Source organism: Salvelinus alpinus, chromosome 3 (genome assembly GCF_045679555.1).
Source record: "Salvelinus alpinus chromosome 3, SLU_Salpinus.1, whole genome shotgun sequence".
Classification (NCBI taxonomy): Eukaryota; Metazoa; Chordata; class Actinopteri; order Salmoniformes; family Salmonidae; genus Salvelinus; species Salvelinus alpinus.
The window spans coordinates 27,947,180-27,972,777 of record NC_092088.1 but is presented as its reverse complement, the minus strand read 5'-3'; the positions used below and the strand labels follow the sequence as shown (position 1 = coordinate 27,972,777).

Here is a 25,598-nt window from a genome sequence, read left to right as displayed (position 1 = left end):
TGTGCCCTGCTTCTTTTGTAAGCCAACAATTACATCATCTTTGTTCTGAGAGGATAGATGTTCTGCCTTGGGTACCTAGAATAGCACACAATTGGTGGTGTTTTGAGAATGTTACCGGTGTGTCAATCTATATAACATAATTTTGAAAAAAATCCATCAGAATCTGTCAATTTAAGCTAGAGATATCTGGGTTTTGCATTGGATGCGTCTCAATCCACTGCATCCGCCGATGTCGCACTTCCGCATCTGCGTTGAAAGGAGGCAGAGCTATTGCAATCAAGTGTTTAATAGATGAGAAAACTTGCAGAATGTTGGCCAAAATCCATCTTGCGCCATCTTCTCCCAATGCCGGCCACTGGGCTTCCTCTCAACAACATATTTGGTGGTGATTGGAAATGCCAACCGGATGCTTCAGATTTATACATCCGGTGAAACATCTAGTTCATTGTTCCATCTGTGGTTAGGTAAGAAACATCTAAGTTAGCTAGTCAACTTTCTTTAGCTTACTAGCTAGTTTAGCTCAGTGCATCGATAATAAGCTCCCGGTATTCACTCAAATTCTACGAAAGGTTCCGCCTGATTGTGACAAATGTTTCGACTTCAGCTTCCTTGGTGGGAACATAGAGATCCTACTAAATTACTATAATTAATTCTAATTATATGGGTGGGCCACGTAACTTGACAAATCTTCAATGATGAAAGGTTATTTTAAACCCCTATCCAAGTTCTCCAATAGACTTTAAACCCTTTCGGATGAATCTCAAATAGATTTATTCCAGAGAATAACAAAAACCTACAATTGTTTCTCCATTCCATTAAAAAAAATCTAAAAAGTAAAATAACAGCATTAAGAATTCAGTCAATATTATATGATTAGTCCAATTTCTCGAGCAGGTGTCAATCTTGTGGTTTCTGATTGGCCCTGGGGTCAGAAGGACGGCGACACATCGGGGAGGACAGACGAAATGGAGGTATTGTGCAAGTGCTTTGACCTTTTGCCCTTGTGTACCGTTTCGCCACCATTTTCCCCTTCTTCTCGTTCAAGCCTGCCTCTTTTAACAAAGTGTTCTATCCTGGACTCCAGGCTCTCGCAGCGTGGACGCTCAAGCAAGGGCCGATAGGTCCGCTGTTTGGTACCTTCCATCAGCCAGCAATGGGGAGAGGAGGTCCCACCTGTTGATGGAGAAAATGGGTTGTTCCATTACACATCCCCATACAAAACCCCAATGTAACCCGAGTATAATACAACTAGCACGTGATCATACAGGCAACTGCCAAAATAATGGTAAGTCTTGAGGAACTGAGAGATACAAAGCATATTGAAAGCGGGTGCTTCCACACAGGTATGGTTCCTGAGTTAATTAACATTCCATCATGATTAGGGTCATGTATAAAAATCACAGGAGGTTGGTGGCACCTTAATTGGGGAATACAGGTTCGTGGTATTGACTGGAGCGGAATCAGTGGAATGGTATCAAATACATCAGAACACACGTGTTCCAGGTGTTTGATGCCATTCCATTTGCTCCGCTCCGGCCATTATTATGAGCCTCCACTGATAAAAAGTGCTGGGCAGGCCATTATTTTGGATACCATGGCTATGCCGCCATCCACAGGGCATGAATGGTCCCGGAATGGTTTGATGAGCATGAAAACGATGCAAACCATATGCCATGGGAGTCTCATTCACCAGATCTCAATCCAATTGAAGACTTACGGAGGATTTAGAAGTGGCGCCTGAGACAGCGTTCTCCACCACTGGAATTTCCCAATGAAGAATGGTTAAGCATCCCTCCAATAGAGTTCCAGACACTTGTAGAATCTATGACAAGATGCATTGAAGCCGTTCTGTCTCGTGGTGGCCCAACGCCCTATTAAAGACACTATATTGGCGTTTCCTTCTTGACCACACAGTCTCCCTCTATGCAGTGGTAGACAATAGGATAGGGATAAATAAAGTTGGATTTGATTTCAATAAAGGATTGACAGACCTGTGCTGTCTAGGCCTTGGATCATGCCGTGGATGACCTGGGTCTTGACTGCTGTCTGGGTCCAGTGTTGCTGCAGCGTGGCAAGGGCGTGTTCCAACTCCTCAGCCTCCCTGCGCCAGCTCAACCCCTCAAAATGGCAGTCGAACAGCACCAGGGGAAAGTCCACCGCCATGCTGATTGAAAAATAGAAAGACCACTCGCTTTTGTACTGGGTTGTGTTCATTAGGGCACACTAAGGCCATTTTCTTTTTTACAATGGATAAATGACAAGTTTTGGACATGTTCAGATATTACCTCCCTGTTTGAGTGTTTTCTTCCGTTTGGTGCCTAATGAACACGACAAAGCACTATGGTGGACATTTTTTCTAATGACTTGTCTTGTCCAAAATAGATGTTATTTGCTTTTCTAATGAGTGTTTGGAAGAGTCTCTGGATAGCAATGCCTAGACCAACTCACCTGTATTGGGGTTTCCTGGGATTCTTCTTCACATCCAAGAGTTGATCCACTATCTCTGGGGGCTCCAGCTTCTGGCCAATCAGCAGCAGCACTGCCATTATGCACCGCACCTGGTGGGAAGAACAACAGACAACATAGCATGGAGGTAGTACTGGGTGATATAATAATACATTTTATTTGTAACGCGCTGTTCAAAAACCCAAAGTGCTAAAACAAGTGACAAAACATCCATATGCAATAAGCCACAGATGAAAACATGTATGTCCAATGAGTCAGGGAGCATTCTCTGACCTGGTGATAGAGGAAGGCCAGTCCTTTGATCTCAAATATGAAGAGGTCGTATGGGTCTGTGGTAGTGGGCGCAGTAGGGGGAGTTTGATGGACAGGCTGGACCGTGGCAGACAGGATGGTCCTCTGGAACTGCAGCACACCGTTGCCCACGTCCATCTTGCAGAGGTTGCGGAAGTCGTGAGTGCCCTCGTAGCTGTAGACCAATGAGTAAGGAGAAGATGCGGGGCTTTCAGTTCAGCTTCTAAAATGACTATTGTTTCAAACTGTGGTGGTGAGAACATACAGGAAGCGTTTCCCCTGCTTTTTAATCTAGCAGGGCAGGTTGTCCCAGCTTACCCCTGCTGCTGCCAACCTGACTAAATAATTTAGGTTGTCAGCATCATTTGACATTTTTAGATTCAATAGCCAATATTGTTTAGAAGGCCTAAGCTTTGCAATCTGCCCTAGAAAGAATCTAGGGTAAACAAGACAATATGGCTTGTTGTTTATTTGACCAGTCTTCAAATTACATGCCGGATAATTTGGCACCACTCACCGTTTGGCAGCCTCTGCCATCAACGTCACATCCAGAGCCCCGCGTGGGAAGTAGTACCGGTAGGTTCTAGACTGACAGTCGAAGCGCGCACTGAAGCCCTGCGGAGCAGGTGACCAGTCGAGAATCCTGATGTCCTGGGGCAGGACTCTGTTCAGCATCTTCACATAAGGTAGCTCCGCCACGTCCACTTTGTTCTTGACACCAGCGTCGACATTGGACGGGAGAGTCACTCCTAGGCCTTCACAAAACTGAGTGGAGCGCAAGTCTATGGACATGACCTATGTCAAGAAAAAAAAAGATATACTGTTAAGGCTACATGAGGGCAAAAAACAAATGGGAGTTGGGAATTTGTTACAATATAGATGTTTATGTCCATGCATGGACAGCTAGCAACCATATAGCCTTGCTAGCTTAATCTAAGGCATAACAAACTTGTCCATATTATTTGAAGTAACATAGTTGGGTTGGGAGAGGTTGCCCGCTATTGCTCCAATGTTTTCAAGAACTATTAGCATGTTATTGTTGGAGGTGTAGTAGGCCAAGTTATCTGACCTGGGAAAAGGCACTGACTCCTTTGTCAGTGCGGCCACAACGGTGATAGTTAGAACTCTGGCGATCCTGGATCAGTCGAGTCTTCAGAAGAGCCTCGAAGAGCCGGGCTTCCACAGTGTTGTCTGTGTTCTCCTGGACAGCAAAGCCCTGATAGGCCCAGCCCAGGTAGGCTAAGCGTAGCGCAACATGGCGCCGAGGATGGGCAGAGAAATCAAACGGTCGGTCCCGACTCACTCTTTTGCCCTTTTTCCTGCCACCAGCATCAGGCTTGCTGGTATCCTTCTTTCCATCAGAGTTGGTTGACACCGCCATCTCATCCCCAGTTCCTTCCTTGACCTTCTCTCTCAGCTGTGCTTTCAGTCTCCCCACCTCTCCTTCCAGGTCTCTCACTCTCTGTAGTAATTCCTCAGACATGTTGCTTTGCAAACGGCAAAATAACTTATCTGGAAAGTAAGTTAGAATGACAAAGAGTTGGACTGTGTTTGAATGTAGCTAGTAACTAAGACATTCCTTTTTAGAGTATTTCTGATTTAGTTAGTCACCAGAGAGTGAAAAATCTAACATACGAACTTAACCTACACAAGTGTCTGCTGCAGAAGGTCAGCTTGCTAGCTGTATAAAGATAGATACATTTGATTCGTCTAGCCTAGATTCAGATGTAGTTAGCATGTTAGCTAGCTAGCTACCCCATTCATAGATGCTAACTGCTTTAGCGCCTATTGACAATAGTATCTTCTGACCGGAGGAGTTTTGTTAAGAGCCCTGGCGCTTGCTCTAAACATTAACACGGATTACTGGCAGTACATGTGGCGGAAGAATCAGAATTAGTTAAGTAACATAGATAATTAAGATGTCTTAACTACATATGCTCATATAATTGAACGGTTGAACTCGTTATTAGAATGTATCCCTTCGGACTCTGGTGTTAGCAGTTGCACTTCCTACCTCAGCTGGTCCTCAGTCACCTGGGGCCCAGAGGGGAGAAGTCAGGCTTGTCTATCACATGTCCCTGGTGCTATGCAGAATATCAGAAAGAGCTGGACAGGAGGGAACATTGTCTTCATATGTGAATGTGTCTAACTATTTTAAACCATGTGAAGGGATGGTGTAATTAATAGGGAACCAATTACTTGTCTCCACAATGTCTGTGCGCCAGTCACTCCCTCCTTTGGCCTTGGGGGAGATAAGGTTTGAGACAAGATGTGTGGGGTAGTGTCTCGAACCATTGTATGTCATCTCGGATGTTGCACCTATCCTGGGATAGTGTATGACCTAGAGGCTGACTCCCCTCAGTGAGCTTGTCCAGGCGTGTGGTCAAGAAGTGGTTTTACTTGAGATAGGAGTATCTGGAGTTGACAATTGGATTTATGCCATAGAATGAGTTTGTGTTTGTGTTATGAAGTAACAGGGATGAGATCAGAGCCTCGTCTTAGGGGTCAAACTGAACAAAAAGAACAGTCTTCATAGCAAATGCTCTCTGGCTCCGGGATACTCCTTTCTTATATATCAAGTTTCACCTTGTGACCCATTCCATACATCTGTTTTTCATGTAGACTAAAAGAGCTTATCTTTACTATAAAATATATTTGTATTCTTTGTACGTCAGAATTGCTCGCCACAACACTTGGGAGTGTTGAGACAACCAGCCTCATTATTATAGAAGCAATTCCTTACTCTATGCTTTCCTTATTAATACGTTTTGAATAAAGTCATATCCCGATTGGTGATTGACCTTGTCTCTCATTATTGGATTAGAATTTCCACTACATACGTTTTTGGAAACATAAGGAAGACATCTTTCATATCAGCAAGAAATGATCAAATAAAATTAAATTTCAAAAGGTTACTACACACCTTTATAAGGTTAGGTTTACTGTTCCCACACTGCCATATCTCCATGTTACATTGCTTGTTTACTTTAGACAGATGGAAGACATAGGTAGCCATATGTGCTAATTCGTTATCTAACTGCTCTGAACACCTGTGTGTAAGCATAACTGGGGTGATAATGTGGTTCGTCAACTGGAAGAACACAAGGCATGAGTATCTGTTCAAAACTGCTACAGTAACTATTTTTATTTGAAATATTTTCTCGCTGATATGAGGCATATCAGCATATGTTCAAACCGAAAACCGGTTTGAAAGCGAAGATTTACTTTTCTAAACGTAAAAACACAGCGTCGGAATTGTAGTTTATGTGGAGCCAAATGCAGGCGAATGTAACGGCTGAAAACCCTAGCTTCCCAGTTGGAGGCTGCTGAGGGGAGGACGGCCCATAATAATGGCTGGAATGGAATCAAACACATGGAAACCAATGTGTTTGATGTATTTGATACCATTCCACCTATTTCGCTCCAGCCATTACCTCGAGCCCGTCCTCCCCAATTAAGGTGCCACCAACCTTCTGCATAAGAAAAAGGGTTTCGAGTGCTAGCTAGCTAGTTAGCTAGCTTTATTCTAAGAACGAGGCAACAGTGAAAATAGTTTCAGCTTGCATCAGCACAAACGACACAATAATATCAACATATTTTACCTTTACTTTGACGTGTAGCTTTGATGAGTAAGGTTATCATTCCCTATCAAGACACTTTCGTAAAACGTTACAATGCATGCTTCAACTCGTGCCTCAACCTCGGAATTAACGCTTCAGTTCGTTCTGAATCAGACGCAAATTCTAGACGGACTTATTTCCTGTAAGGGTTTCTGGGAGTTGCAGTTCATTTTTGACACTCATTGGTCAGTATTTTAGGCAGCTTTAACTTATATTTTTTATGTTTATGTTTATGTTGTTGGCTGTAAATAAACAAAAATAAAGCATGACATCATCAAATAAACTTTATTCCTAAATAAATAATACATTTCAAGCTATTTTTTTTCTTCCAATGACAGGGTAAAATACATGTGGCCAGAAAGCACACCAAGCAAACACAGTATCAACATCTTACTAACAGTAGCAGGTGTGTGGAATTTGTCATGATAGTATCATTTTAAGTACATTTTTTCGTAGCTTCTTCGTCTCAAGTCTTGAAATAGACACATCCCAAGCAAGGCTCCAAAGACCTAAAGGACACCACAAATGAGTCAGTTAGCTGTGAATGTATTGACACACACGTTCTACATATGCCTCTTGTTTGTGTGAATGTGACACAATAATGCATGTCTTATCCTGTCAAAATAGAACATGATGGACAGATTGCCATTTGTTTACCTCCACAACCCCCAGACCAATACAGGCAGCAGCCACCCATACCAGGTTCTTCCCCGGGTATTGTCTGATGGTTTGGACACAACTCTACGGATCATACAGTCACTATCATCAATCAATATGATGACACTATGATGGCTCTCTCGTTCTCTCTGTGTGTGTGTGTGTGTGTGTGTGTGTGTGTGTGTGTGTGTGTGTGTGTGTGTGTGTGTGTGTGTGTGTGTGTGTGTGTGTGTGTGTTCTGCACATGTGTGTAGTCTGTCTATTTGTAAAGGGACATGCATTTGTGTGTGTGTGTGTGTGTGTGTGTGTGTGTGTGTGTGTGTGTGTGTGTGTGTGTGTGTGTGTGTGTGTGTGTGTGTGTGTGTGTGTGTGTGTGTGTGTGTGTGTGTGTGTGTGTGTGTGTGTGTGTGTTTGCTGACCTTCAGTTATACAGTGGTTTTACTGATGACGTGGCCACAGAAATCATACTCCACCAGGCAGCATGAGTCTGGTACTGAGCTTCTGTTGCCCCAGCCCTTACTGCGGAACCAGTTGGTGTAGTTCTCTGCACCACAGCAGTGGAACTGCAACAGAGCAACATACAGGACAACATATGAAGTACACACACACATGTGCAAAACAGACACACACACACACACACACACACACACACACACACACACACACACACACACACACACACACACACACACACACACACACACACACACACACAGGTCAAGCCAATGTCAGACTATACTACAGCAGTTAGGTGTAATATACAACTTCCAATGGATGGATTTCCATTTTCATAATGCATCACAGCAAGTTACTGACGGATACAACAGGTGATCATTGTTATTGTCAATAGTGATAGGCCAATAGTTGAATAAAGCTGTGGTAACTGGGTCACCTCATCCTGAACATCATCTATGACAGGTCTGTTCTTCACGCTGTACTCTGAGATCACGGAGCGTGCTTTCTTTTTGATTATCTCATCCACCTGCAGAGGGCAGTATAGGACATAATTAATTACATTTGCAATTATACAGCACATTCACCAAAACAGCTCATCAGTTCCCCACTATTCCGTAACCTTTCCCATTGAAACTATTGTGGGCTTTGAAGTAGGGGGCAACAGAGCTAGGCAGAGGGGCGTAGCTTTCTGCCCAACAAAATGCATAGGAACTCGAGAAGCACTGCTGTTTATTGTGAAATATTTATCTTCAATACTGAAAAGCATTTGCAAAATACAACACACAATTGACATGTCTCACCTTACTTCGAAGGACATACAGGGAAATCCCTGCTACAATCTCCATGGTCAGGATCATGACAAGGATCTAAGTGAAATGCATTATTAAATGGCAGAGCAAAGAAAATGTGTTATTGCAAAGTATTTATAAGTATTGCAAGCTCATGGGGCTTTCTTTAATTCTGGTCCTGGTGACCACAAGGTGTGAAGGCGTTAATTCCAACCTGATTCAGCCTGCACTCATGGCATCCAAAAGAATAAGCTTTAACGGTCCAATGCAGCCTTTTTTTAAATCTCAATCTCAATTTATTTCTGGGTAACAATTAAGTACCATACTGTGATTGCTTTCAATTAAAGTAGTCAAAAATTTTTTTTAAATAGCTTCTTAGCAAAAAGCTATTTCCCAATCAAGAATTTTGCTAGGACTGTCTGGGATGGGTTTGACTGTGGAGGGGAAACTGAACATTTGCTGTTATGGGTAGAGAGGTTTGGAACTTTTTTTCTTATTGGTCAATTAACTAATTTACCACATGGTGATGTCATCGTGAAAGGCCAAAAGTCCCTCCCACCAAAACAGGCAGAAATTTTACGAGGTATTTTCTAACAGCTCTTACACTAAAACGGCATTATCATAATTTTCACAATTCCAAAGTATTAATCCAACCTCATTGCGTGGAAATATATATAAAACACAGGAAAATCAAGTTTGACTGCACTGGACCTTTAAGGGGCTATAATGCTAACATGGGTTACAGGGCAAAAAATGCAGTAGGTCTAATGAATTGGATGTTACTCACTGAGGCCCGAAGGGAGCGACTGTCGGTCCGCGCCCCGAAGCACCCAAGGAAGGAGATGACCGAGACGGTGATGCCCACTACGATGATGCCCTCTGCAATAAGCAACATGGAGGTGCGGGACAGAGCCCTACCCGTGAAAGTCGCTATCTCTGTGTATGTCGTGAGCGACATTGACCCAATGGCAATAAAGGCAATGCCAGACACCTAGAAATAAAGCTGTGAGTATTACTGCAAATAGATGTTGTATTAAAACATTTAAAAGTGATTTGAGACACAAGTCTAAGTATAGTTGAGTGTAGGCCTATATTAATATTTTGACCCTCAAAAGAAAGATGTGATGAAAGTCAATACATTTCGTTCAGTTCTGGCAAGACAATATTTAAGACATATCATCATATCAAAATATCCTATCAAAGTGTTTGGAACTTTTTTATTTTTAAATGGAGTGTATCATAAAACGTATAGGCTACATTTTGTTACAATGAATGAGCAATTACCTTGGCATAACAATCTGCCATTTAGCCCTTGCAATGTGCTCTGTAAAATGATATATCCTTCATGCCATAACACATAGGCTTACATATATGTACAGTAAATAAATTATTTCTCAATTACGTTTTTGGTGAGTTATTAGAACATTTTCACCAGCTTTATTAAGATTAATGGTAAAGACTAATGGTAGGCTATATGTACAATTCTTCTGATATACAGACTGTAAAATCAAATATACTTTTCTACTTACCCAGAACAACATATTGAAGAAAATGAAAAGGAACTTAATGCAGCCTATTCTTATAATTTTGGTGACACAAAAAAAGGTTATTCAATTCTGATCAATAACTGAAATGTAAAAATAAATAGCCTATTGAAAGCGTCTCATTTCAGGCAGTCTTACCCCGTAGGCTAAATTATTATTCCAAATGTAAGGGCATAAGCGGCCAACAAAGGATGAAAATGGTGATGTCTCCACTGAATATAGAGAATTATCCTATTCCCCTTTTCTGAAATTGTGAGCCAGACCTAAACAAATTATGCATCTGATGAATGGTATTGAACAAGGTTTATGCAAAGGTCTCTGAGATACTTGTTCTACAGCGATGAAGTGTTATAGCCTAGTTAAAAAATGTTTTTATAAAAAATGACTTTTATCATGACAGGACAATGAACCTACATTAGATACAGTATTATGCTTTTGTAACACTTTTTGTTGTTGTTGAGGAAATATATGTTCAAGATCAAACGGCAGGTGCGAGACAGAGTCATTGGGATTTCTACAACTTTGTCGAATAAATAAGAAACGTCACTGATGCGTACGTCATAGGTAACCCATGACACGTGTGTCCCCAAAATTAGTGCAAATGAAATGGCTGTGAGAACCTGAGTCCCATCGATCGTTTCTATAAGAGGTGCTTTGGGAACTGATGTTGGAAACAATTCCTTTTACTCTCAACGTGAGAACACAAAATGGGCAATTCTGATCGTTAACTTTAGAAGGCCTATAAGTAACCAATGGGATAATTTCAGCGTTTATTTCAGCGTTTTCATTTTAGATGGTAAGCTTATTTTGAACGTATTTTTTTATGTAATAGAATTAGGATCAAGAATACATCATTTAATAGGACCTCTATGATGTAGGTCTGGTTGTGACATCATGGTTTTGATGTCATTTTATACTCCCATCACTGCACTAAAACTCTCCAATTGTGCTTCCTGCAGGGTCAACACCCTATGTGAGCTTATCTGAGAAGCATGGACCATCCCATACCTGTCACAATGAGAGAGACCCCAGCAGGCGGGATGAAGGTTAGGCTAGTAGCATACATTTCCTACTATTTAGCCTTTTTATTATATCGGTGAAAAAGTAAAAAGTAAGACAAAGATAGGTTATTGATATAATAATAATTACAAAATTTTTCATAAAAAAACGTTTCCTAAATAATTCACCTATCACTTGTATTTCTAGGGCACCCAAAACCCTGTGGGTCAGGGCAGCAGACACATGGACCCCAACGGGATAACCTCAGACTTGAAGGAAGTCCTAGATTCTCTGTGAGTACGCGTTGTTTTCTTCTTCAGATGTTTGATCAGAACAACATGAATCAGACAAGCATTATATGCTACTAGGCCTACCCCCCCCTAATGGATCGTACAAAACATTAAGGACACCTGCTCTTTTCATGACAGACTGACCAGGTGAATCCAGGTGAAAGCTATGATCCCTTATCAATGTCAATCCACTTCAATCAGTGTAGATGAAGTTGAGGAGGCATGTTAAAGTAGGATTTTTAAGCCTTGAGACATGGATTGTGTATGTGTGCCATTCAGAGGGTGAATAGGCAAGACAAAATATTTAAGTGCCTTTGAACGGGGTATGGTAGTAGGTGCCAGGTACACCGGTTTGTGTCAAGAACTGCAACTCTGCTGGGGTTTTCACACTCAACAGTTTCCTGTGTGTATCAAGAATGGTCCACTACCCAAAGGACATCCAGCCAACTTGACACAACTGTGGGAAGCATTGGAGTCAACATGGGCCAGCATCAATGTTCCCTCTAAGCTGTAGCGCTGAAGAAATATCAGCCCGCATAGAAAAGCACGAGACTGAATTTCACTCAACTTTCTGGAGTTTCTGGGGGGGAACAAAATATTAGGAAGGTGTCCTTAATATTAGGACGGTGTCCTTAATGTTTTGTACACTTAGTGTAAAGTGCAGTCTGTTTTATCATTCCAAGATTTTGAAACTACATCTCTTACCGCAATTTCCACATCCTATTTCCTCACCTCCTTGTCAATTGTATTGGAGGAGAAGGTCCAAGGTACCTCCTCTCGCACCTTCTCCTCCAAAGCGTTTTGACAAGGCGACGAGGAGAGAGGAGGCGAGGAATCTAGAAGAGATTAATTGAGCAAGTATGCCAACAGTGCTGAGTCAGTATTATTGAATATAAAGAGGTTTTAGAATTTTAGAACTGTTTGATGACAATGTCCCTTCTTACCAATGTCACACCATGGCTCTGACCAACAGGGGTGTGGGTCAGCTCAAGGACTTGGCAACCATGGTTGCAGAGGAGCCACTATCGGACGCTCAAGTTGAAGGTGACATGACATTACCTTGTCATTTCTATACTTTAAATGAGTGTCAATCGCTATGCATGCCTGTCGAAGAATTTAAAATGAAAAGAAGGTTAGTTACTTCCAGTAGCACAAAGAGAAAAATAATACAATTTGACAAATGGTGTATTTAAGGGATCTCAAGCTTAAGTTTTGGTCATAGGACCTTCATCAGTGTACAAACCAGCCATTTTCAACCAGAAGGAGTTTTTATTTTCTCCTCGGGGACAATCAAGTTAATCCTTTCCTGTTCTATCCTATCCCATAGCGTTCCAGGCTGTCTTTGAGCTGTTTGCCACCGATAGTCATGGCTGCATCGACGTAGTGGGTCTCTCCTCCCTATTGGACACAGTAAACATGAGACTCAGCCCCGAGCAGACTGAGGCTGCCCTACATAGGGCCGACTATGACGGTGAGGTCACTCACAAGGACATACACATGCAATGTATCCCAATGCAGGATCAAGGAATTACGCTATTGGAAATTTCACAAGATGAAAACATTCCGTTTGCAATTCTAACATGTTCCACTGAATGTGAAAAGCCTTTATAACCTGCTTCCAATACATTTTAAATGTATTTAGGAACTAAAAATTAACTCCAAACTAGCCTTTCAGATGTTTGTGAAATCAAAGACGGGTAGAATATGGGGTGGGTGTGAGTAGTCGATTCAAGGTTTGTACTCAATTGCTTATTAACAAATACTCAAAATGTACAAATGCAGCTATTTATCAGGTAAAATGTATAAGCACAGAGAACATTTCAAACTTTTAAATGTGTGTGGAGTATGTCAAGTGCAGTAATTATGTTAAATTACATTTTCAGTTGTGTATCAGAACAACCACAGGCTTAATTGGAAGATCCAATGGGATACTTTTTTGCCATCAGCCCCGTTTCACGCTAACATGCAATAACTTGATTACTCAAAATTATTTCGATGAGAGTACTCCAACACAGACGTTCTTTCAAATGCCCATCCCTAGTAGAACATATGAAAGCTATCTGTAATTTTATTGTAAGGAACAATAATTAAAATGTGATTTGTTTCTAGGAGATGGTGAGGTAGGTTTTCAAGACTTTCTGTGTGTGATGACAGACAGCCAGAAGTTCGCCAGGTGTATAAAAGGTAAAAAGCCTGTAAGAGAGAAAAGTGTGTTTTGACAGATTTTAGATGGCATGCACATGTTCACAATTACATTATTTTTTCAAGCCATGAAACAGGTGCCAACTGCTCCCTCGACTCCTCCTCCCTCAATCTCTCCCTTTCTATTTCTCTCCATTGTCACCCTCTGTTCTTCCCATTTCCCTCTCCATCAAACCTCCCTCTCTCTCCCTGTAGCGGAGTCCCCTGACCCATCTCAGAGTGTGGATCAGTCAGACTCTGTATTCTACAAAGCCTTGAATCAGATGCTGAATGCGGGCCTCATTCCCAGCAGTGCCACTGGGGAGATAGTTCGGTAAAATACAAACGTTCCTTCTCTGAAAATATACACTCGCAGTACTTCTGGTCAGGCACTACATGTATGCAAGATTCTTTTCTTTCTTTTTTTATATATATTTAAAAAAGATATAGCCCCCTTTTCTCCCCAATTTCGTGATATCCAATTACGATCCAATTACTATCTCGTCTCTTCGCTGCAACTCCTCAACAGGCTCAGGAGATGCGAAGGTCGAGTCATGTGTCCTCCGAAACATGACCCGCCAAACCGCCCTCCTTAACACCCACCCACTTAACCCGGAAGCCAGCCGCACCAATGTGTCAGAGGTAACACTGTTCAACTGACGACCAGAGTCAGCCTGCAGGCGCCCGGCCCGCCACAAGGAGTCGCTAGAGCGTGATGAGGCAAGTAAAGCCCCCCTGGCCAAACCCTCCCCTAACCCATACAACGCTGGGACAATTTTGCGCCGCCCTATGGGACTCCCGGTCACGGCCGGTTGTGACACAGCCTGGGATCTGTAGTGACGCCTCAAGCACCGCAATGTAGTGCCCTACACAGCTGCGCCGCCCCTCGGGGGGTCCCAAGAATTGTGAGGTTTATTATGAGAATAAATATTAGAGTAAATCATTTGAGTAAACTGTTGCTCATGACAAAATATGAAGAACAAAGCCCCCAAAATAAAATGTTGTCAGCTTAAGTTCTCGTTCTTTGAGTCTTTCTGTCTCCACCCAGCTATTACCATAAGAAGTCGCTGCGTCATGTGTTGCTGGTGGCGCCGCATCAGGACAAGAGCAGGGGTCATGTGATCACCTACTACGCCAAGGGGGCCCATCTGGTGGGCCTGCAGCCCAAGCAGCTGATGAAGTACATCAAACCCAACGGTGAGCAACGTATGGGCAATGTCTGTGTAACGTCTGAACAACAACGTTTGACCAGTGTTTGAGAAACACATCTAAACTACATAATTTCAGTTCCTGGTTTAATTTTGTGTATATTACTTCCCCTCCTAAGCACAGGAGGTTGGTGGCACCTTAATTGGGGAAGACGGGCTCGTGGTAATGGCTGGAGCGGAATCAACTACATCAAACACATAGTTTCCATGTGTTTGAAGCCATTCCATTTTCTCCGTTCCACCATTATTATGAGCCGTCCTCCCCTCAGCAACCTCCTGTGCTCCTTACCTATCTTTCAATTTTACACTGTACACTACCGTTCAAAAGTTTGGGGTCACTTAGACATTTCCTTGTTTTTGAAAGAAAAGCAATTTTTTTTGTCTATTAAAATAACATCAAATTGATCAGAAATACAGTGTAGACATTGTTAATGTGAATAGTTGCCTCTTCAACAGTGAAGAGGCGACTCCGGGATGCTGGCCTTCTAGGCAGAGTTGCAAAGAAAAATCCATATCTCAGACTGGCCAATAAAAAGAAAAGATTAAGACACTGGACAGAGTATCTTTGCCTAGAAGGCCAGCATCCCAGAGTCGCCTCTTCACTGTTGACGTTGAGACTGGTGTTTTGCGGGTACTATTTAATGAAGCTGCCAGTTGAGGACTTGTGAAGCGTCTGTTTCTCAAACTAGACACTCTAATGTACTTGTCCTCTTGCTCAGTTGTGCACCGGGGCCTCCCACTCCTCTTTCTATTCTGGTTAGAGCCAGTTTGTGCTGTTCTGTGAAGGGAGTAGTACACAGCGTTGTACGAGATCTTCAGTTTCTTGGCAATTTCTCACATGGAATAGCCTTCATTTCTCAGAACAAGAATAGACTGACGAGTTTCAGAAGAAAGTGCTTTGTTTCTGGCCATTTTGAGCCTGTAATTGAACCCACAAATGAGGATGCTCCAGATACTCAACTAGTCTTAAGAAGGCCTATTTTATTGCTTCTTTAATCAAAACAACAGTTTTCAGCTGTGCTAACATAATTGCAAAAGGGTTTTCTAAGGATCAATTAGCCTTTTAAAATGAAAAAGTTGGATTAGCTAACTCAACGTGTCATTGGAACACATGAGTGATGGTTGCTAATAATGGGCCTCTGTACACCTGTGTAGATATTCCATAAAAAAATCTGCCGTTTCCAGCTACAATAGTCATTTACAACGTTAACAATGTCTACACTGTATTTCTGATCAAAATTATGATATTTCAATGGACAAAAAATTTGCTTTTCTTTCAAAAACAAACACATTTCTAAGTGACCCCAAACCTTTGTCTTCTTTGGCAACATTGGATTACTGAATTGAATTGAATCCGAGTCACTGCGTTGTGTGTGTGACTCTCTCAGCTCCCAGTACCAGCCCATATTCTAAGCGGCCCAGCCTGAACGTCAAGTCAAAGGTCATGGTGGGCAAGCGGGTGGCGACACAGGGAAGTGTCCCCTCTGCCAAGACCTGGAAGACCGTGGAGATCGAGGAGCGCATCAGACAGGTATGAGCTAAAATGACAGAAGGGTTGGAGACAATTCCATTTAAATTCAGTAAATTCAGCCAATTCGGTTTACTTTATTTTATTTACTTGCGCCTTTATTTAGCCAGGTAAGTCATCGAGAATAAATCAATTATATTTTACAATAACGACCTGAATTGACTGAAAATGCATCTGGATCACCGCTGTATTGCATGCTGTGTTGAATATTGTCAAGTATACAGCTTTTTTCATTTATGTAACCAAACTTTATCTAGATGTTGTCTTCCCTGGCTTCTTATCTTAATTCAGTTCTGAATCAGCAATTCATTAATTATTATCCCTATTTATGAATCTAAAAATACAAGGATAATAGCAGGGGAAGTTTAGTACATTTTCCCCAAATATGAAAAGACGGCGATATAAAAGCCGACGTGGGGGCACCCTGACGAAACTACGGGAGTGATTAAATAAACCTCCTCTACCCTCTGTTCTATTGGCGAATGTACAATGACTGAAGAACAAACTAGACGAGCTCCGTTCGAGACTATCCTATCAACGGGACCTGAAGAACTGTAATATCCTGCTTCACGGAGTCATGGCTGAACGAGGACATGGTTTATGTAAATTCAACATTATTTTTCTATGCATCAGTAGGACAGAACGGCAGCGTCTCGTAAACTCAAGGGCGTGTCTCTCTGTTAACAACAGCTGGTGTGCAATCTCTAATATTAAGGAAGTCTCGAAATTCTTCTCACCTGAGTTAGAATACCTTATGATACACTGTGTAGACCATACTATTTACCAAGAGAGTTTATCTATATTTTTCGTAGCTGTCTATTTACCACCACAAACCGATGCTGGCACTAAGACCGCACTCAATGAGCTATATAGGACCATAAGCCAACAAGAAAATACTCCTCCAGAGGTAGCACTTCTAGTGGCCGGTGATATTAATGCAGGAAAACTGAAATCCGTTCTACCTTGTTTCTACCAGCATGTCACCTATGCAACTAGCGGGGGGAAAAACTCTAGATCACATTTACTCCACAAAGAGACACATACAACACTCTCCCTCGCCCTCTATTTGGCAAATCTGACCATTACTCTATGCTCCTGATTCCTGCTTACAAGCAAGAACAAACAGGAAGTACCAGTGACACGCTCAATTAGGAAGTGGTCCGATGAAGCGGATGCTACTCTACAGGACTGTTTTGCTGGAATATGTTCTGGGATTCATCCAATGGCATTGAGGAGTTTACCACATGAGTCATCGGCTTAATTAAGTGCATTGACGACATTGTCCCCACAGAGACCGGACATACATATTCCAACCAGAAGCCATGGATTACAGTCAACATCTGCACTGAGCTAAAGGCTTGAGCTGCCATTTTCAAGAAGTGGGACACTAATCCAAACGCTTATAAGAAATCCGGCTACACCCTCCGACGAACCATCAAAAAGTATCACTACAGGACTAAGATCCAATCCTACTACACCGGTCTGACGCTTGTCAGGGCTTGCAAACTATCACGGATTACAAAGGGAAACCCAAACACGGGAAACCCAAACACGAGCTACCTAGTGACACGAGCCTACTAGACGAGCTAAATGCCTTCTATGCTCGCTTCGAGGCAAGCAACAGTGAACCACGCATAAGAGCACCAGCTGTTCCGGACGAATGTGGAATCATGCTCTCCTTAGCCGATGTGAGTAAGACCTTTAAACAGGTTAACATTCACAAGGCCGCAGAGCCAGATGGATTAGCAGGACGCATACTAAGAGCATGCGCTAACCAGCTGGCAAGTGACTTCATTGACATTTTCAACCTCTCCCTGACCCAGTCTGTAATACCTACATGTTTCAGCAGACAACCATAGTCCCTATGTGAGAATGCTGTTCATTGACTACAGCTCAGCATTCAACACCATAGTGCCCTCGAAGCTCATCACTAAGCTAAGGTCCTTGGGACTGATCACCTCCCTCTGCAACTGGATCCTGGACTTCATGACAGGCCGCCCCCAGGTGGTGAGGGTAGGCAACAACACATTCGCCATGCTTACCCTCAACACGGGGGCCCTTCAGGGGTGCGTGCTTAGTCCCCTCCTGTACTCCCTGTTCACCCACTACTCTGTGGCCGCGCAAGACTCCAACACCATCATTAAGTTTGCCGACGACACGATGCTGGTAGGCCTAATCACCGATGACAATGACACAGCCTATAGGGAGGAGATTGTGGGTTACTCATCTCTCTATCTCTCTCTCTCTCTCTCTCTCTGGCTCACTCTCTCCACTTCCTTCCGTCCCTCCCACAGTTATCAATCAAGTACCCAGGAAAGGAGACTAAGGACATGATCACTCCGGTCAAGATCAAGGTGGACCTGCAAGTGAAGGACCGAGAACATCTCACCTATGACAACATCAACCAAATACACCGCAAGGTGCTCCAGCTCACACTATAACAACAACATCATGCATTTGCCATTTTAGTCAATACCTTTGCAGTATTTCAGTTAGAAATGGCCATGTTTGAGTCTTCCCGTCTTTCCTCCTGTCTCTGTATCCCCCTTCCATCTATTCCAAATCTTCTCAGCAAAGATGCCTCTCTCTTCTCTCCATCCCTGCCATTTTTATGTAACAATGTGCTATGTAATACGTGTGACTACAACGTAGGGCTACTGTACAAACAATATCTCTGCTTGGAAAGGCCTGATTAAAGTGAGTTACTCTCTACTTCCCTCTCTCTCCTCCCTCCGTCCCTCTCTCACCCCAGTCCAAAGAGGGCTTGAACACCTACCTGGAGACGCTGAGCCAGTACAAGCAGCGGGACACCTGGGACTCCTGGGGCTCGCTGCAGAGCTACCACACCTCTCTGGGCCACAATGCCTTCTCTGACACATTTTCCACCTACAGCTGGAGCTGGAGTGGCTGCCGCAACATGCTGCAGCCCCGCGACCTGCTGGAAGAGAGGCACAACTTGCCTCTGCTGCCACACCAGTATTAGGGAGCAGGGAGTATGGAGGGAGTATGGATGACTTCCAATTAAAAGCAAGAAATGTGTAGATATTGTACTACATCCTATTATTTTTTATTAAAAAAAATTTGCCATCATTTTCCTCCCCAATTTCGTGATTACGATCTTGTCTCATCGCTGAAACTCCCCAACGGGCTCGGGAGAGGCGAAGGTTGAATCATGCGTCCTCTGAAACATGACTCACCAAACCGCGCCTCTTAACATCCGCTCGCTTAACCCGGAAGCCAGCCGCACCAATGTGTCGGAGGAAACACTGTTCAACTGACAACCGGAAGTAGGCCTGCAGGCGCCTGGCCCACCACAAGGAGTTGCTAGAGAGCGATGAGCCAAGTAAAGCCCCCGTGGCCAAACCTTCCCCTAACCCGGACGACGCTACCCTATGGGACTCCTGGTTACAACCGGTAATGACCCCAGGCTGTAGTGATGCCGCATCACTGCGATTCAGTTTCTTAGATCGCTGTGCCACTCGAGAGGCCATTTCATTGTATTCTTAATACACTACATGACTAAAAGAATGTGGAAACCTTCTCGTCGAACATCTCATTCCAAAATCATGGGCATTAATATGGAGTTGGCACTGATGTTGGGCGATTAGTCCTTACTCGCAGTCGGTATTCCAATTCATCCCAAAGGTGTTGGACGGGGTTGAGGTCAGGGCTCTGTGCAGGCCAGGGAAGTTCTTCCACACCGACCACGACAAACCATTTCTGTATGGACCTCGCTTTGTGCACGAGGGCATTGTCATGCTGAAACAGGAAAGGGTCTTCCCCAAACTGTTGCCACAAATTTGGAAGAACAGAATCGTCTAGAATGTAATTGTATGCTATAGCGTTAAGATTTCCCTTCAATGGTACAAAGGGGTCTAGCCCGAACCATGAAAAACAGCCCCTGACCCATATTCCTCCTCCAATAAACTCTACAGTTGGCACTATAGAAGTTTACATACACTTAGGTTGGAGTCATTAAAACTCATTAAAACTTGTTAACAAATTATAGTTTTGGCAAGTCGGTTAGGACATCTACTTTGTGCATGACACAAGTAATTTTTCCAACAATTGTTTATAGACAGATTATTTCACTTATCATTCACTGTTTCACAATTCCAGTGGGTCAGAAGTTTACATACACTAAGTTGACTGTGCCTTTAAACAGCTTGGAAAATTCCCGAAAATTATGTCATGGCTTTAGCTTCTGATAGGCTAATTGACATAATTTGAGTCATTTGGAGGCGTACCTGTGGATGTATTTCAAGGCCTACCTCCAAACTCAGTGCCTCTTTCCTTGACATCATGGGTAAATGAAAAGAAATCAGCCAAGACCTCAGAAAAATAATTGTAGACCTCCACAAGTCTGGTTCATCCTTGGCAGCAATTTCCAAACGCCTGAAGGTACCACGTTCATCTGTACAAACAATAGTACGCAAATATAAACACCATCGGACCACGCAGCCATCATACAACTCAGGAAGGAGACGCATTCTGTCTCCTAGAGATGAACGTACTTTGGTGCGAAAAGTGCAAATCAATCCCAGAACAACAGCAAAGGACCTTGTGAAGATGTTGGAGGAAACAGGTACAAAAGTATCTATATCCACAGTAAAACGAGTCCTATATTGACATAACCTGAAAGGCCTCTCAGCAAGGGAGAAGCCACTGCTCCAAAACAGTCATAAAAAAGCCAGACTTCGGTTTGCAATTGCACATGGGGACAAAGATTGTACTTTTTGGAGAAATGTCCTCTGGTCTGATGAAACAAAAATAGAACTGTTTGGCCATAATGGCAGCATCATGTTGTGGGGGTGCTTTGCTGCAGGAGAGACTGGTGCACTTCACAAAATAGATGGCATCATGAGGATGGAAAATGATGTAGATATATTGAAGCAACATCTCAAGACATCAGTCAGGAAGTTAAAGCTTGGTCGCAAATGGGTCTTCCAAATGGACAATGACCCCAAGCATACTTCCAAAGTTGTGGCAAAATGGCTTACAAAATTGACAACAAAGTCAAGGTTCTTGGAGTGGCCATCACAAAGCCCTGACCTCAATCCTATAGAAAATATGTGGGCAGAACTGAAAAAGCGTGTGCGAGCAAGGAGGCCTACGAACCTGACTCAGTTGCACCAGCTTTGTCAGGAGGAATGGGCCAAAATTCACCCAACTTATTGTGGGAAGCTTGTGGAAGGCTACCTGAAACGTTTGACAAGTTAAACAATTTAAAGGCAATGCTACCAAATACTAATTGAGTGTAGGTAAACTTCTGACCCACTGGGAATGTGATGAAAAAAAATAAAAGCTGAAATAAATAATTCTCTCTACTATTATTCTGACATTTCGCATTCTTAAAATAAAGTGGTGATCTTAACTGACCTAAGAGGGAATTTTTACTAAGATTAAATGTCAGGAATTGTGAAAAACCGAGTTTAAATGTATTTGGCTAAGGTGTATGTAAACTTCCGACATCAACTGTACATTCGGGCAGGTAGTGTTATCCTGGCATTGGCCTAACCCAGATTTGTCTGTCGGACTGCTCGATGGTGAAGCGTGATTCATCACTCCAGAGAACGCGTCTCCACTGCTCCAGAGTCCAATGGCGGCGAGCTTAACACCACGCCAGCAGACGCTTGGCATTGCGCATGGTGATCTTAGGCTTGTGTGTGGCTGCCCGGCCATGGAAATGCATTTCATGAAGCTCCCGACGAACAGTTCTTGTGCTGACGTTGCTTCCAGAGGCAGTTTGGAACTCGGTAGCGAGTGTTGCAACCAAGGACAGATGATTTTTACGAGCTATGCGCTTCAGCACTTGGTGGTCCTGTTCTGTGAGCTTTTGTGGCCTACCACTTCGCGGCTGAGCCGTTGTTGCTCCTAGACATTTCCACTTCACAATAACAGCACTTACAGTTGACCGGGGCAGCTCTAGCAGGGCGGACATTTGACGAACTGACTTGTTGGAAAGGTGGCATACTATGACGGTGCCACGTTGAAAGTCACTGAGCCCTACAGTAAGGCCATTCTGCTGCAAATGTTTGTTTATGGAGATTGCATGGCTGTGTGCCTGATTTTATACACCTGTCAGCAATGAGTGTGGCTGAAATATCAGAATCCACTAATTTGAAGGGGTGTCCACATATTTTTGTATATATATATATATTGTGTATGCCATTTAGCCAACACTTTTCTCCAAAGTGACTTACAGTATAATGAGTACATACAATAGTACTTATGACTGACTGATGAGCACTGCATCAATTGCTGAAATTTCAATGTGACTACTCATTGCTTTTTGAATTGGGTGAAGATTTTTAAACCTTTTTCCAGAAGTACTTTTCACAATTGTATTATTTTACATGAGCCATTACATATCTGTGTGTGAATGTGTGTTCATGCGTGTGTGAGTATAAGATAACATACCATCAGGTCCAAAATGATTGCTACCCTTGATAGAGATCAAATCAAATCAAAAATGTTTCACCTTACAGTGAAATGCTTACTTACAGGCTCTAACCAATAGTGCAAAAAAGGTATTAGGTGAACAATAGGTAAGTAAAGAAATAAAAACAACAGTAAAAAGACAGTGAAAAACAGTAGTGAGGCTATAAAAGTAGCTAGGCTACATACAGACACCGGTTAGTCAGGCTGATTGAGGTAGTATGTACATGTAGATATGGTTAAAGTGACTATGCATATATGATGAACAGAGAGTAGCAGTAGCGTAAAGAGGGGTTGGCGGGTGGGGGGTGGCGGGACACAATGCAGATAGCCCGGTTAGCCAATGTGCGGGAGCACTGGTTGGTTGTGCCAATTGAGGTAGTATGTGCATGTGTACATGAATGTATAGTTAAAGTGACTATGCATATATGATAAACAGAGAGTAGCAGCAGCGTAAAAAAGAGGGGTTGGGGTAGCCATTCGATTACCTGTTCAGGAGTCTTATGGCTTGGGGGTAAAAACTGTTGAGAAGCCTTTTTGTCCTAGACTTGGCACTCCGGTAACGCTTGCCATGCGGTAGCAGAGAGAACAGTCTTTGACTGGGGTGGCTGGGGTTTTTGACAATTTTTAGGGCCTTCCTCTGACACCGCCTGGTGTAGAGGTCCTGGATGGCAGGCAGCTTAGCCCCAGTGATGTACTGGGCCGTACGCACTACCCTCTGGTAGTGCCTTGCGGTCGGAGGCTGAGCAATTGCCATACCAGGCAGTGATGCAACCAGTCAGGATGCTCTCGACGTTGCAGCTGTAGAACCTTTGAGGATCTCAGGACCCATGCCAAATCTTTTTAGTTTCCTGAGGGGGAATAGGCTTTGTCATGCCCTCTTCACAACTGTCTTGGTGTGTTTGGACCATTCCAGTTTGTTGGTGATGTGGACACCAAGGAACTTGAAGCTCTCAGGTGAACAGGGAGTACAGGAGGGGACTGAGCACGCACCCCTGGGGGGCTCCAATGTTGAGGATCAGCGTGGCAGATGTGTTGCCACCTACCTTCACCACCTGGGGGTGGCTCGTCAGGAAGTCCAGGATCGAGTTGCAGAGGGAGGTGTTTAGTCCCAGAATCCTTAGCTTAGTGATGAGCTTTGAGGGTACTGTGGTGTTGAACGCTGAGCTGTAGTCAACGAATAGCATTCTCACATAAGTGTTCCTTTTGTCTAGGTGGGAAAGGGCAGTGTGGAGTGCAATAGAGATTGCATCATCTGTGGATCTGTTTGGGCAGTATGCAAATTGGAGTGGGTCTAGGGTTTCTGGGATAATGGTGTTGATGTGAGCCAATACCAGCCTTTCAAAGCACTTCATGGCTACGGACATGAGTGCTACGGGTCTGTAGTCATTTAGGCAGGTTGCCTAGATGAGCAAAAAAGACTGTCTAAAATAAATTAATACAATTGAAGAAGGCAGTCTATAAGCGCAGACAGAGGATATCAATGTTCTGGAAAGATGCTGTATGGAGGAATAGTCTAAGATCCCACCAAACGTGTTCACCAATCTCATAAAACATTTTAGAAAAAGGCTCAGTGCCGAGGGCGCCGGAGTATTGATAACAGGAGTGCCAATAATTTTGACCCCTATCTTTTTTTAAATGTGTTTTTTTACAAAAAAAAGGTCTTTCTCTGAGTAGTTGTATTAGTATAAAATAATGATTCGATTTTTTTTCCTTCATACAATAGGGTTCAGTATTTGTATTGTTTATTTTATACAGTCTTTTTTGCTCATCTTTATCAAGGTTGCCATTATTTTGGACCTGACTGTACTTAACACATCTCCATGTACTAATTTGCCTGACATTGGAATTCAGGCACGACACAGTGACAAGATAAAAAGGATTATTGTGGATACTGGCTCTCTCACAAGTCTAACATATCCTATACTTCGCAAACCAAACTAGAATAGAAGCATTTTTAGTTCTCACAGTCTTCAAATGATGGATTATCATAGGACCCTTTAACATAAACATCTTAAATCAGACGTCACGGTCCCACAATTTTTCACTGGCTCATTCCTTAAAGAGTTTAAGCTTCATGTTTGGTTTGGTAGTGGTTTGTGTAATGGTTGGCAACTTGTCAATGACTTATGACCTAAAATCAAAAATTCCACTTCTGTCCTTTCCCAAATGTTGACTTAAAAGGACCTGTGTCTCGAATTAAGTGGTCGTGATTAAACTAAGTCACTTCCGAAGAGGAGGGTGCTATCCTACTATCGCCTAAAGCAGGGTTTTCCAAACTCGGTCCTCGGGACCCCAAAGGGTGCACGTTTTGGTTTTTGCCCTAGCACTACACAGTTGATTCAAATAATCAACTAATCGTCAAGCTTTGAGCATTTCAACCAGCTGTGTAGTTTTAGGGCGAAAACCAAAACATGCACCCCTTGGGGTCTCGAGGACAGAGTTTGGGAAACCCTGGCCTAACATTCTGTCTTTTCACAAATGGAACTCATCAGACAATAGTTGACTTGAGTTATAGCCTACTTTTGATAGACAAAAAGACAATGACGTACCCCCAGTGAGCATTATTGGTTGATATTTGTTTCGTCCGCCCTAGCCTTGATTTCAAAGTCCACAGACTTAGATTTTTAGTCTTGTCTGGACCGGCCTAGGTTTGGCCCCAAAAATTATTTGATTTGGCCAAATGATATACCCCAGTGAGCACTGACTGCCGCAGGACATCCATGGACATTGACTATTGGTTTATGTTTGTTCCGTCCGCCATGGCCTTGATTTCAATGTCTACAGACTTAGATTTTTGGTCCACCTGGACCGGTCTTTATTTAGCCCAAACATAGACTATGATTGGTTCAAATTTGGTCCAGTCCGGACCCAGCCTCAGCATTTGGCAAAAATTGGAGACATATGGTTTTCAGTGGAAAAGGAAGAGAGACTATGAAACGACTTCCGCTTTTGGATTTGTGAAAAGATGAAAGATATAACTTGATATAATATAATATTGCCTGTTTTTCTTTGAGATGAAATTCTTGACACAAAGTCAACAGACACCACATACCAATTTTGTTGATGTCGTCTTTGGCGGAGATTCCATTAATGCTAGATAACGCTAGCTAATATCTGGCCAGCAGCTAG

At 43.0% G+C, this 25,598-nt stretch overlaps 3 protein-coding genes across 3 annotated transcripts; 1 reads left to right on the top strand and 2 right to left on the bottom strand.

The window, feature by feature from the left end:
* Positions 1-754: 754 nt before the first annotated feature.
* pus3 (pseudouridylate synthase 3) lies at positions 755-6,554 on the bottom strand. Its single transcript, XM_071392411.1, has 7 exons — positions 6,360-6,554; positions 3,827-4,269; positions 3,275-3,552; positions 2,740-2,932; positions 2,449-2,558; positions 1,992-2,164; positions 755-1,173 (listed from the first exon to the last, which is right to left on the bottom strand). Exons 1-7 carry the CDS (start codon positions 6,397-6,399, stop codon positions 929-931), a joined length of 1,482 nt encoding a protein of 493 aa, XP_071248512.1. The 5' UTR covers positions 6,400-6,554; the 3' UTR covers positions 755-928.
* An 89-nt stretch (positions 6,555-6,643) lies between these two features.
* LOC139569712 (CD63 antigen-like) lies at positions 6,644-9,245 on the bottom strand. Its single transcript, XM_071391110.1, has 5 exons — positions 9,066-9,245; positions 8,291-8,356; positions 7,927-8,016; positions 7,454-7,597; positions 6,644-6,886 (listed from the first exon to the last, which is right to left on the bottom strand). The coding sequence occupies exons 1-4, from the start codon at positions 9,234-9,236 to the stop codon at positions 7,460-7,462; spliced, it is 465 nt and encodes a 154-aa protein (XP_071247211.1). The 5' UTR covers positions 9,237-9,245; the 3' UTR covers positions 6,644-6,886; positions 7,454-7,459.
* A 1,819-nt stretch (positions 9,246-11,064) lies between these two features.
* Positions 11,065-19,011, top strand: LOC139569794 (EF-hand calcium-binding domain-containing protein 3-like). Its single transcript, XM_071391152.1, has 9 exons — positions 11,065-11,114; positions 12,085-12,155; positions 12,439-12,582; positions 13,221-13,292; positions 13,503-13,626; positions 14,341-14,489; positions 15,889-16,031; positions 18,323-18,448; positions 18,781-19,011. Exons 1-9 carry the CDS (start codon positions 11,065-11,067, stop codon positions 19,009-19,011), a joined length of 1,110 nt encoding a protein of 369 aa, XP_071247253.1.
* Positions 19,012-25,598: the final 6,587 nt, after the last annotated feature.

What these genes read in the sequence shown, in the direction of transcription:
- LOC139569794 (XM_071391152.1), top strand. Translation starts at nt 11,065, where the DNA reads ATGGACCCCAACGGGATAACCTCAGACTTGAAGGAAGTCCTAGATTCT. An exon ending in ACATAGGGCCGACTATGACG is followed by an intron (nt 12,583 to 13,220) that starts GTGAGGTCACTC and finishes ATTTGTTTCTAG; the next exon opens with GAGATGGTGAGGTAGGTTTT. An exon ending in GAAGTTCGCCAGGTGTATAA is followed by an intron (nt 13,293 to 13,502) that starts AAGGTAAAAAGC and finishes CCCTCTCTCTCC; the next exon opens with CTGTAGCGGAGTCCCCTGAC.
- pus3 (XM_071392411.1), bottom strand. Translation starts at nt 6,399, where the DNA reads ATGATAACCTTACTCATCAAAGCTACACGTCAAAGTAAAG. An exon ending in AGCTACACGTCAAAGTAAAG is followed by an intron (nt 4,270 to 6,359) that starts GTAAAATATGTT and finishes CTTACTTTCCAG; the next exon opens with ATAAGTTATTTTGCCGTTTG. An exon ending in ATGGCAGAGGCTGCCAAACG is followed by an intron (nt 2,933 to 3,274) that starts GTGAGTGGTGCC and finishes ATTGGTCTACAG; the next exon opens with CTACGAGGGCACTCACGACT.
- LOC139569712 (XM_071391110.1), bottom strand. Translation starts at nt 9,236, where the DNA reads ATGTCGCTCACGACATACACAGAGATAGCGACTTTCACGGGTAGGGCT. An exon ending in TGTATGTCCTTCGAAGTAAG is followed by an intron (nt 8,017 to 8,290) that starts GTGAGACATGTC and finishes TGCCCTCTGCAG; the next exon opens with GTGGATGAGATAATCAAAAA. An exon ending in TAGATGATGTTCAGGATGAG is followed by an intron (nt 7,598 to 7,926) that starts GTGACCCAGTTA and finishes GCTCTGTTGCAG; the next exon opens with TTCCACTGCTGTGGTGCAGA.